Source organism: Carya illinoinensis, chromosome 4 (genome assembly GCF_018687715.1).
Source record: "Carya illinoinensis cultivar Pawnee chromosome 4, C.illinoinensisPawnee_v1, whole genome shotgun sequence".
In the NCBI taxonomy this organism is placed as follows: domain Eukaryota; kingdom Viridiplantae; phylum Streptophyta; class Magnoliopsida; order Fagales; family Juglandaceae; genus Carya; species Carya illinoinensis.
The window spans coordinates 35,599,894-35,612,021 of NC_056755.1; the positions used below are offsets into that span (position 1 = coordinate 35,599,894).

The 12,128-nt window shown below is 34.7% G+C and overlaps 1 protein-coding gene across 2 annotated transcripts; it reads left to right on the plus strand.

Annotated features, from left to right (window-relative positions):
• Positions 1-9,157: 9,157 nt before the first annotated feature.
• Positions 9,158-11,887, plus strand: LOC122306115 (leucine-rich repeat extensin-like protein 4). Of its 2 annotated transcripts, none has more exons than XM_043118517.1 (2): positions 9,158-10,583; positions 11,746-11,887. In XM_043118517.1, the coding sequence occupies exon 1, from the start codon at positions 9,240-9,242 to the stop codon at positions 10,545-10,547; it is 1,308 nt and encodes a 435-aa protein (XP_042974451.1). In that variant the 5' UTR covers positions 9,158-9,239; the 3' UTR covers positions 10,548-10,583; positions 11,746-11,887. The 2 variants fall into 2 exon arrangements, with proteins under 2 accessions (XP_042974451.1, XP_042974450.1); XM_043118516.1 differs by lacking the exon at positions 11,746-11,887 and adding an exon at positions 10,875-11,042.
• Positions 11,888-12,128: the final 241 nt, after the last annotated feature.

The following is a 12,128-nucleotide window of genomic DNA, read 5'->3' on the forward strand; positions in this document are numbered from 1 at the left end:
AGCAAATCACGGGCACGGATAATGCAGTTGAAGGAAGACCTCACCCTTATTCAAAGGGGTACCCGCACGGTGTCTGAGTTCCTTCATGCAGTTAAGGTAATTGCTGATGAACTCTCCTTGATTGATGCACCAGTTTCGGATGATGATTTAACGTTATATGTGCTAAATGGTCTTGGCTCTGAGTTTCGAGATATGGTAGCTCCCATTCGCACCAGAGAAACTGCATTGTCTTTTGCAGAATTACATGATCTGTTAATTGGCCATGAACACTACATCAAACGTATGGATGGAACTCCTTCAACGCTGGTTGTTACTGCTAATTCCTCTCAACGGAAACCGTCCAATCCAAGGTTCAAAAACAACAAGAATCGATCCAAACAAAATTCCTACAAAGCTCCTCCTAAGAAGTCCTCTGTTGTGTGCCAAATCTGTGATCAGCCCGGTCACTCTGCCAAGCACTGTGCAAAACTGCAGTCTCGGCCTGCGGTCAACTGCACTACTTCCTCGGCTCCCTCAAATGGCAAATGGCTTCTTGATTCCGCTGCTTCCCACAATATTACGTCTGATTTGGCTAATCTCTCCATTCATTCTGAATATGATGGACAAGATGAGGTTATTCTTGGAGATGGTACAGGTTTGCAAGTTGCTAACATCGGTTCTACTTCTATTTCCTCCCCTTCACGGTCTCTTACGTTAAAAGAAACTTTGCATGTGCCTCTTATTCACACAAACTTGATTTCGGTTCACAAGTTTACACATGATAACAATGTTATTGTTGAATTTCACCCCTCTTTTTATCTTGTGAAGGATCGGATGACGGGAGTGGTGCTCATGCGCGGTAAGTGTGAAGGTGGAGTTTATCCCGTGGAACTATGTTCTTCCTCGCCTCAGGCTCATACTGTCACCTTGGCTGGAACCCGTGCTTCGTTTGATCGTTGGCATCATCGGCTGGGTCACCCTACTCCAAAACTTTTATCATCTCTTCTTTGCCGTTTAAATTTACCTGTGTCCTCTCCTAAGTCCTTAGTGTCATGTATTTCGTGTCATTGCAATAAGTCGCATAAATTACCATTTAGCGTCACTTCTCTTACGAGCAATGCTCCTCTTGAATATTTGTATGCCGATGTTTGGGGTCCATCTCCAGTTCCTTCGGTTGATGGCTACCGTTATTATGTACTTTTTGTTGATCATTTTACAAAGTACTGTTGGTTCTATCTTATGCGAAATAAGTCCGACGTGTCCTCTATTTTTGTTCAATTCACCACTATGGCTGAAAATCAATTCTCCGGAAAAATTAAAAATTTTTATTCTGACAACGGTGGTGAATTTCTCAAACTTAGATCTCTTCTGGCTGCTCGTGGTATTAGCCATTTTACCACTGCACCGCATACTCCCCAGCAAAACGGTACTGTCGAACGTCGCCATCGACATATTGTCGAAACGGGTATGACCCTTTTACATCATGCCTCTGTTCCTTCCACTTATTGGTCATATGCTTTGGCCACGGCGGTTTATCTTATTAATCGTCTTCCTACTCTCTTACTCTCGCGTCAAAGTCCCTTTGAAGCATTATTTGGACGGGTTCCCGACTACCATAAGTTGCGTACATTTGGTTGTCAGTGCTACCCTTGGCTTGTTCCCTATCGGACAAATAAATTTCAACCCAAGTCCAAACCGTGTGTCTTTCTCGGTTATTCCTTAACTCAACATGCTTTCAAATGTCTGGACCTTCACACTGGCAAACTCTATCTCTCTCGTCATGTTACGTTTGATGAAAACATTTTTCCATTCACAAAATCACCACCTACTGCTTCTTTGCCTGCTGCTCCACCGTGTTCTATTGTTTCCTCACCGACTCCAGTGCCTCCGGTTTGCATTGTTCCCTCGGATGATCTTCCCGTCACACCTTCTGTGCCTACTGTTACTACAACTGTCAATCCGGCTCCTCCACCAGGTATGGCTTCCTCTGCTCATGCTAGTAATTCCTCTAGTTCTGAGACTCCCCTGCCCATAGCACCTGCACCTCCTACCCGTACTCATCCAATGGTTACTCGGGCTCAAAATAATATTTTCTGTCCTAAGCAACTTTCGGTTACTACCAAGCATCCTATTGCATCATCGTTGGAACCGACTTGTGTATCTCAGGCACTCAAGGATCCCCGTTGGCGTAAGGCAATGGCAGATGAATGCTTCTATCTTGTGCCAAGAAGCAACTCTACAACAAGTGATCCTTGAGGATGATGCTTTATCTGTGGTTAATGAGATTAACAGCAATGAAAAGAAGTGGAGCTCGGTTGCTTTGATCATCAAAGATGTATGACAGTTGATGGAAAAGCGAATATCCGGTCTGCTAGACATGTTTCTAGGCATTTAAATGTACTGACCCATACGTTAGCGAAGAGTGCTCTTGAGATTGTTGAGGAGAGCATACTGCTTGAGGATATTTCTCGGTGTACTCACTTTTTGATATGATATATGAATAATATGTCTTTTTCTCAATAATAATAATAATAATAATAATCCATTACAAAATTAATGGCTGAAAAGATCCCATTTAATTAGTCGATGTGTGAGACAGAGGGTAGATGGGAAAGGGCCAATATCCCTTGCAAATGGAGCTCAGCCATTATGAAAGGAGGGAAAAATAATGATAAATAATGATACACAATTAGTAGCTGCTCGATCCTTTATGGCAGCTAGCTAGCAAAGCTACCCTTTGTAAAGAATTTAAGAGAGCATGGAAAAGTTGGCTATCCCGAAATTATTCGACAAATACAATAATATTTAAAGACATAATGGAATTTAAAAGAGAATGGTATTTGCATTGAATTGCAACCTAGCTATTTTGTGACGTACATTTTAGGAGTACTATGTACACTTATTAGAAATATATATATATATATATATTGCACGGGTATATGAGGTTTGGATATTCTTTTTTTTAAAGCTAAGTCTTGGTATCATAGATATATATGGAGTATATTGTTGAGTATTGCACTTTGTTAGTCCCACATGGGATTAATGAAAATGGCATAGGCCATATATTATAAATAAGAGGCTTAGCCTCTTAGTTTAAGTGCACTAGTTGAAAGTTTATCTAGTAATTTTTTACTTTAGTTAAATTCTTCTATTAACCTTTTGTAAAAGAAGAAGAGGTGTAAAGTTAAAATTTTATTAGTGGAGTAGTTTTGTGGGTGTGGTGAGAAGAAAAATTATGTGATTGTAACAATTTTTCACATAGTGAATTTTCTTCTCTGGATATGATGGTTTTTTCTCCTATTTTAGAGTTTCCACGTAAATTTCTTATGTTGTTATTATTTTTCTATTTTTCTTGTTATTCCTGTAAAGGGTAAATCCTAGGGGGTGAATTTAGAAGGTCTAAATTCTCAACAGTTGATATCAGAGCCACTAGGTTCTTTTTGTGGGATAGAGTTTTGGTGTGGTAGTGTGGATAATTACAGTCTAAGGAAGTTCTGTCTAGGAGATTGAAAATTTTAAGTGTGTCCATTGTGACCCTCCAATCTTTCCTAAGAACTGACTTAGTGAGGTACTATTCATGTCTACAGTAAATTCATCAAAGCAATGTTAGGAAGTAATATTTCAAATCTTGTCAAATTTGAGGTGGAGAAATTTGATGGCAGAACCAATTTTGGCTTGTGGCAAATACAAGTCAAGGATGTCTTGATTCAATCAGGATTATACAAGGCATTGAAGGGCAGACCAACACCTGAAGTCAGCACTGGTACTAGTGTGACTAGTGAAATGAGCGATGAAGATTGGGAGGATCTGGATTTGAGAACAGCAAATGCGATACGTCTGTGCCTGGCCAAAAAAGTTCTTGCAAATGTGCATGGAATATCTACGGTAAAAGAACTCTGCGAAAAACTTGAAGAGTTGTATCAGACGAAGGGCGTCTCAAATCGTGTGTACCTGAAAGAGCAGTTTCATACACTGCGGATGAGTGAAGGTACAACTATTTCAGATCATTTAAGCATTCACAATGGTATTGTCGCTGAGCTAGAAGCTATTAGAGTTAAAATTGATGATGAGGATCAAGCCTTGAGACTCATCTGGTCTCTTCCACCTTTCTATGAGTACATGAAACCTATTTTGATACATGGGAAGGAGAAAATAATTTTTTCAGAAGTTACCAGTAAAATATTTTCTGAAGAGAGAAGACTAAGTAGTGGAAGTAATGTTCCACTTAAGAACTTAGTAATGGTAGCAGCTGGAAATGGGAAGATGAAGAACTCCATGAAAAAGAAAGTAGTCTACTGGGAGTGTGGACAATCTGGGCACGTTAAGAAAAATTGTCCAAGAGCTAGAGCAGGTTCGCCAAGTGGTTCCAAGTCAGTAAATAGAGATACTGATATTGATGCTAATATTGTATCTCTCTCCATGGAAGATTTTGATCTTTAAAAAGAGACATGTACATCCTCATGACATGCCGCTAATTTTCAAAGTTACCATGATAGATGATGTGTTAATATTAGCGGGTCCACAAGTTTGCACACAGGAATTAGTTTGGCATTGATACAGGGTGTGTGGTGGAAATTCATGTCGATAGCTGATGAACTTTCAAGAGAGCCAAACGTGGAAGTTACACCATAATTTTCAGCAATGTTGCTTTCAACATGGGCCGAAGTGAAATGCTTAGAATTGGTTTATTCTAAGTGGATATGCTTTTATGGTAAAACATGATACCGGAAGCTATGAAGATCTTCATTGAGGTGGAGCTTGGCTGTGGGACCAGTCAAAGTCGCAAGGTGGAGATTGTTGAGTATTGCACTTTGTTAGTCCCATATCGGTGGGATTAATAAAAATGGCATAGGCTATGTATTATAAATAAGAGGCTTAGCCTCTTAGTTTAAGTGCACCAGTTGAAAGCTTATCTAGTAACTTTTGACTTTAGTTAAATTCCTTTATTAGCTTTTTGTAAAAGGGGAAGATATGTAAAGTTAAAGTTTTACTGGTGGGGTAGCTTTGTGGATGTGGTGAAATTGTGTGATTGTAACAATTTTTCACATAGTGAATTTTCTTCTCTGAGTCTGGTGGTTTTTTTTTTTCTATTTTAGAGTTTTCACGTAAATTTCTTATGTTGTTATTATTTTTCTATTTTTCTTGTTGTTCTTGCAAATTGTAGATCTTAAGGGATGAATTTGGAAATTCTCAACATATATGGGGTTGAAGATGTTTCAAAGAGATCCATGTGGTTATATATATCCATATATCATATGATTTTTTCGTCCAGATTCTTGTTAGTTCAGAAAACGTCGACTTTCATCGCCATTCGTAGAAAGATACATGGTATATTATGTCACTTGACATTTCACGTGTCTTTATATGATTGGCTATAGCATGGTAACTATGCCTCATGTCAACGTTTTTCAATTCATCACTGAACTTAATAGAATTTGGATGATGGAGGGATCATTTTGATATGCAAATCCAATTACAAAGATTTCTTTGAAACTTAATTTCCAACCCCAGGAAGGATTATTCAGCTTGCAAAAAAAAGTTATTTGTACAATAATTATTCTGAGTTATTGTATAGTTTCAGAATATGGTCAAGTGACACTCTCATCATAGAGTAAATGTCATCAAAAGTTAGGACTTGTGTAATATTTTTAGTGGCATAATATTTTGTGATATGATGAAATATCATGTGATATAATTTGAGGATTAAAAAATTAATCAAATTAACATCCAACAGTCTTAAAGTTTTTCAGGTTAGTATTGATTAAGTCAGCTTAGTATTTGATTATTTTATTATTATTTACAAATTATCGTTATTTATAAAATTCCCATCTAATGATTTGACTCCCCAAACCTCCCCTTCATCTTCGTCATGAGTACTTGAGTTTCATTCTCTCACTTTATGTTAGTGTTATGAGTACTGGCCGGCCATATTGGAAGGTAGCTGCCATCCAATATCAGAGAACTCAATCAAAGTCAAGCTTTATCGATTCATTTTCACACGAAGCTGGTTAGCTTAGCTAGATCTGATGATCTTTTCTCAAGGATGGGAACCCTCAACCAATACTACTACTCCGCCTATATATTTATAATGCCCTACCTCGAACATGCAATCTGATAATAGAAATACTTTCGGATCTGAATTTGGATCTTGAAGTAGTGTCTCAAACGATTTATTTTATTTTATTTTATTTAGCGATTAAAGAAGTATTTTTTAATAATATTATAAATTTTTATTTAAGAATATAAAAAAATAAAGGTTCGATAAATTTTCGGGCTACATTCTACGGTAGATGTAGCACCGCTCATGTGACAAACTAGTAATAGATAAGTACACACTAGACGTAGAATATTACCCAGCAAGCTAGGCATGTGTGTACAGAAATATATAGCGCAGCAGCGCATGCATGGAACAGCTAGCTAGCGCGTAATGATCAGCACAGAACAGTTCTGAAGAGGCTTGAGAAAACCACCTAAAGAGCAAACTCGTGGAGTATTTATTTATTTATTCATTAATTAATCATGAGGAGGTCATATACTCATATTAATGCATATATATGCATGCCTCTAAATTTTTAATGTTTCTTATGTTTAAAAAATATTTTTAATGTTTCTTATGTTTAAAAAATATCGATGAGTACTTTGAAGAATGCTTAATTAGTTTGATCTACCAGTTTTGGAATAATTACGTACGTAATTATGTTTTTGAGTACTACTATTTAATTAAGAGCCGAATTTATTATTATATATGCATGCATGGTATCTACGTACGTAATATATATATATATATATATATATATATAAAATAAGTTGGAAATACATTATATCTTTTTTGGTTACTGATGTAAAGATTTTTTTGCATCGATATATTATATATAATATGATATATATTGAGTATGCGTCAATGAACATGGTTATAAGTAATTTTTTCTTACTTAAGATAGAAAGGGCGTCCACGTACGGTAGAGACTACTTGGGAGGTATTGATCATTTTACATCACATATTAATGTATAATTATTTATTTTTGTCCTTCTATTTAAATATATATTTAAATAAATATATATTTAAATAATAAAAAAATAACATGCAAATATGTAGTGTAAGAGATAATAAATAAAATTTTTCATATATATATTAGTGCCTCGTAATATATATATATATATATATACATGTATGCATATGTGTATATATTATATACATAGATAAAACAGATTAATAATTTTATAATTCATTTTATAAAATAAATAAATTTTAGAAAAATAAATTTAATTAAATTTCATATAATACGTTAAAAATTTAATTAAAAGTTGTAATTATTTTTAAGTTGTACGGATATTTTCGTCAATTGACAGTTTTTTTAAAATTCGAATTACGTTCCGTATTATCCAGAAAGTACGTTTGATGCTTTTCCTCAAACGTATTTTTTAACTTATTTGAGATTAAAAATACTTTAATATATATGTAATACCCGAACGACTTAATTTTTTTATTACAAAACTTTTAAAAATATTTAAACATTTTTTAAAACTCCTTTTACAACTCCAAACATATTCTAAGAAAATATATCAAATATTTTAAAAGAATATGAGATGTTGCACCCACCGATGGTGTAGGCCGACAAATTATCCCAAGAAAGTTAAATATCTTTTTTCATATATTATTTTTATATTTTTAAATATTTTAAAAAAATTACAATATCATTAAAAAAATACTCATTTGAAAGAATATTAATAGAAATTCCGAATTTTCTTAACATTACAGTTAAAATTAACAAATATTAACAAATTAAAAATAACAAACACATGCAAAAGTTATGACGATGGTACTCCACGTCATAATGATGAAAATAGTTAGTGTATGAAATCATATAATATTTTGCTTAGAAATAAGAAGTTTATGTTCTTTACAATGTTCTAATGAATCTCCAATTATATTATTGATTAGTTCTTTTGAAATAAAGACTATGTGACTTTGATTTTCTATTAAGATGTTATAAATGGTATTAGAGTACAACTCCAACCAAAAATATAAAATTTGAACCGTACTACCTATGATTGACTAACTTGATGAGAAAGTCAAGAAATTAAAAGAATATATTGTGATATTCTATAGGATAAAGATAAAGATATATGGTATATGAGATCTCACATTACTTAAAAATGAGAAGTTCTTACTCTTTATAATATTTCAATAAACTCCGTTAACTAATTGTCTTGGAGTATAAATTATATGATTTATTTCATTAGAGCGTTACAAAAATAAAATCCAAAAGCCAACAAAAATGAAAAAATAAACTAAAATTATAGAAAAAAATAAAAAATAATTTAATGTACTTAATAATTAAAATAAAAAATAGGTTAAAACAACTTAATAATAAATAATAATAAAAATACAAGAGACAAAAAGGAAGTAACTACAACTGATACACGCGAGCCACCTCCATGGTTTCTCGATCACATATCGGCCATCTCTATATTGGCCGACCATGCCCTTTGAGCTACAGTGCTGCCTCTATCGTAATTATTAAGTTTATAAATTTAGTTTGAGAATATATTTTTCATTTTTCTAAAACTTTAGTTGATTTTTTATTTGTGCTTTTTTAAGATTATTTTACGTTTTTTAATTATTATTTTAGTTTATTGGTTGTTTTACTTTTTAAACTTTGGCCTTTTCAGATTATTCTTTTTAAAGAACAAATGGACCATTTTTTTATTTTGTAAAATCTTAAGAAAACTATTCATTTATGACTATTTATATCTTGTAATTTTTTTTTTTGTTAAAATAAGTATATTTTTATCGTAAATAGTTAATCTCATCCTAAATAATCTATTACAAATATTTAATTTTTTTTTAAGTTAACTTTCATATATTCATAACTATTTTTAAGAGGATGACTGATGTTGCCATGTCAGCTTCTGATTATTGACACTAGATGACAATTTTCTATCTTATAAAACAAACAAAGGAGAGATGGATGAAGGAGAGAATTTTTTAAAATAACTGTGTAGAAAGTTAAAACTTAGTAAATTTTTATAAACCAATGATTAATGTGACGAAGTTAAAGTAGAATTTTTAGTCATTGATTTAAATAAAATAATAATAATTAAAATAGAACTCGTTAGCTGGCATTAATGATGAGTAAGAACTGCATTTTCCTATATAAAAATAGATTCTAACCAAGTAAACAGAGATCAAGGAAGAAAGATAAAAACGGGGTCCATTTTTTCTGGTCCGGCTGAACGTCCTAGTTACTCTCCACATTATGGTGATCCTTATTTGTAGAAGAAGCAAACCCGTCAAACAAGCATTTTGGCATCCTCCATTGAAAATGGGGAAGAGCTGGCTTCTTGCTGTTCTCCTCTCTATTATTTCCACTGAAGTTGCTTTTTCTGTGGATGTTGGTGTTGGTATTGGTATTGGCAATGTAGATGGTGGTGGTGGTGGTGGTGGCGGCGGCGGCGGAGGCGGAGGCGTTTGGGTTGGTGGTGGGATCAACAACTCAGGGCCATCTGGTTCTGGGTCTTCGGTTCCAAAGCTCAACAGAGCTTACACTGCTCTCCAGGCATGGAAATCTGCAATAACAGATGACCCATTGAAGATTTTAGACACTTGGGTTGGCGCTGATGTCTGTTCTTACAAAGGAGTCTTTTGTGCAGACTCTCAAGATGAAATGGATGCACCAACTGGCCCTGTTGTTGCAGGTATAGATCTCAACCAAGCAAATCTTCAAGGCACTCTTGTCAAGGAGCTCTCTTTCCTCACTGATATATCTCTGCTCCACCTCAACAGCAACAGATTTGCAGGCACAATTCCTAACACATTTAGAGATCTCTCATCACTCCAAGAGTTAGACCTTAGTAACAATCTCTTCTCAGGTCCTTTCCCTGTAGTCACCCTATACATTCCAAACCTCATTTACTTGGACCTCCGTTTCAACACATTCTCAGGCCCCCTTCCTGAAGATCTCTTCAACAAGAACTTAGATGCAATCTTTCTCAATAACAATCAATTTGAAGGTCAACTTCCGCAAAACTTGGGGAACTCTCCAGCTTCTGTGATAAATTTAGCTAATAACAAGTTCAGTGGAAACATCCCAACAAGTCTTGGTTTCATGGGCTCCAAACTAAAGGAGATATTGTTTCTTAATAACCAATTAACAGGTTGCATTCCTGAGGGAGTTGGGCTTTTCACAGGCATGCAAGTTTTGGATGTAAGCTCCAATTCCTTGATGGGTCATCTGCCAGATACCATATCTTGTCTAGAAAATATTGAGGTTCTCAATTTGGCACACAACGAGCTATCTGGGGTTCTTCCAGACCCGATTTGTTCTCTTAGAAGCCTTGTGAATCTCACTGTTGCCTACAATTTCTTTTCCGGGTTCAGCCAGCAGTGTTCCAACCTGTTCAACAGGAATGTGGGCTTTGATTTTTCACTAAATTGCATCCCTGGGAGGGACATGCAGAGACCTCGACCAGAATGTTCAATGATTCCAGGAGGTGGGTTGAATTGTCTGAGAATCCCGGCTGCAAATCCTCTTGTTTGTGGTTCAATAGTTGCCTCATCTCCATGAGGGTAGAGTTACAGGTCTGATATTCCGGTACAACAGGTTGGTGATGGCTGTCTAATTATTAAATACCAGCAATTAATGATTAGAGCTTCCTAATTTATTTCTTCATTAATTTAGCTCAACCAACTTGCCATTTGTCATATCCATCTTAAATGGATTGGACATGTCCAGAATTGCAGGTTGGAAGACCTTTTTCAGTATTTTTTTTTTTTTATTTGGACTAAATCCAATGTCTGAGTAACGAATATAGAAATGGATGTGCAGTTTACTTGCTTTATCACGTTACATCTTTGTCCCATAAATTAAAGTCGTCTGTCTTCATCCTGGCAGCTTTCTAAAGTCGAACTTTCACACGCATGCCAATGCTCTACTAATTCGACAAACAGACATATATATCCCACTTGTCTTATAGCACTTACCTTTGATAGGCGCACTTCTCAGCAATCCATCACCCGGTTGGTGTTAGATTCTTTTAGTTTCATACTAAGGAATGGAATAATATAGTTGTAAGCATAATTATGTATTAATCTGTGTATTAATATGATGTGATTGATTAAAAAATAAATTTTATTGAAAATAGTATTAATTTAAATCTTAAATATGAATAAATCAGTATTAGTACACAGATTAGTGCGTAACTGTGTTTGTATGTAGCAAAACTCCTAAGGAATATGGGACTGATTTTTATAGTTATTTCCCCTATTTTTGTTTGGATTTTTTGCACTATATTGACTTGTTTTGGGTATTTATTGGGATTCCTCTTCCCCACTATTTGTACTTCTTTTTAATTTAATAAAATTATTAGCTTACTAAAAAGAGTAGTGATACACATCAGCCACTATTCAATTTCACACCACACACTTCTAGCTTTTTCATAGAGTGTAGGGGTACTTTTCATAGGATGTAGGGATACTTTTCATAGGATGTAGGGATACTTTTTATAGGATGTAGGGGTACTTTTCATAGGGTGTGTGGTGTGTAATTATGAATAGTGACTGATGAGAATAATTATTCTACTAAAAAATATTATATTGTACACTTTCATCCTATTGCTATCAAATTATCAATCTATCAACCCGTGAATTTTTTATTTTAAAACATAAAAATTGAACTAAAGATTGATAAATAATACAACGTCAAGATGGAGATCTTAAAGAGACAAAAGCTCAGGCCTTGCTAACTTGCACTCTCTACTCTCTAGGTACGCTAATAGAGGCCTAATGTCTTGTGCACGGATGCACATCAGAATCCACTGGGGATTCCACAACAGCAACGCGTGCGCACATCCAGCGCATAAAAACCATAACTTAGCCACAAATATCTTGAAAATCATGATGGGATGTATGCGGTCCTCTCCGTTGAATACCGCACAACATACATTCACCTCTACTTCCATGAATCCTATAACCTTCATATTCCAAGTCAGGTCTCTTTTTTCTGATTTATAGAGGATTTTGTGTTTGCAATGATCTGAGGGCCACATTCAAAATCTTTAAGAATTGCTAAGCCACATTCAAAATCTTTAAGAATTGCTAAGCCATACAATAAGTAAACAAATTCATCTTTAACTTAAGTTTTTTATTT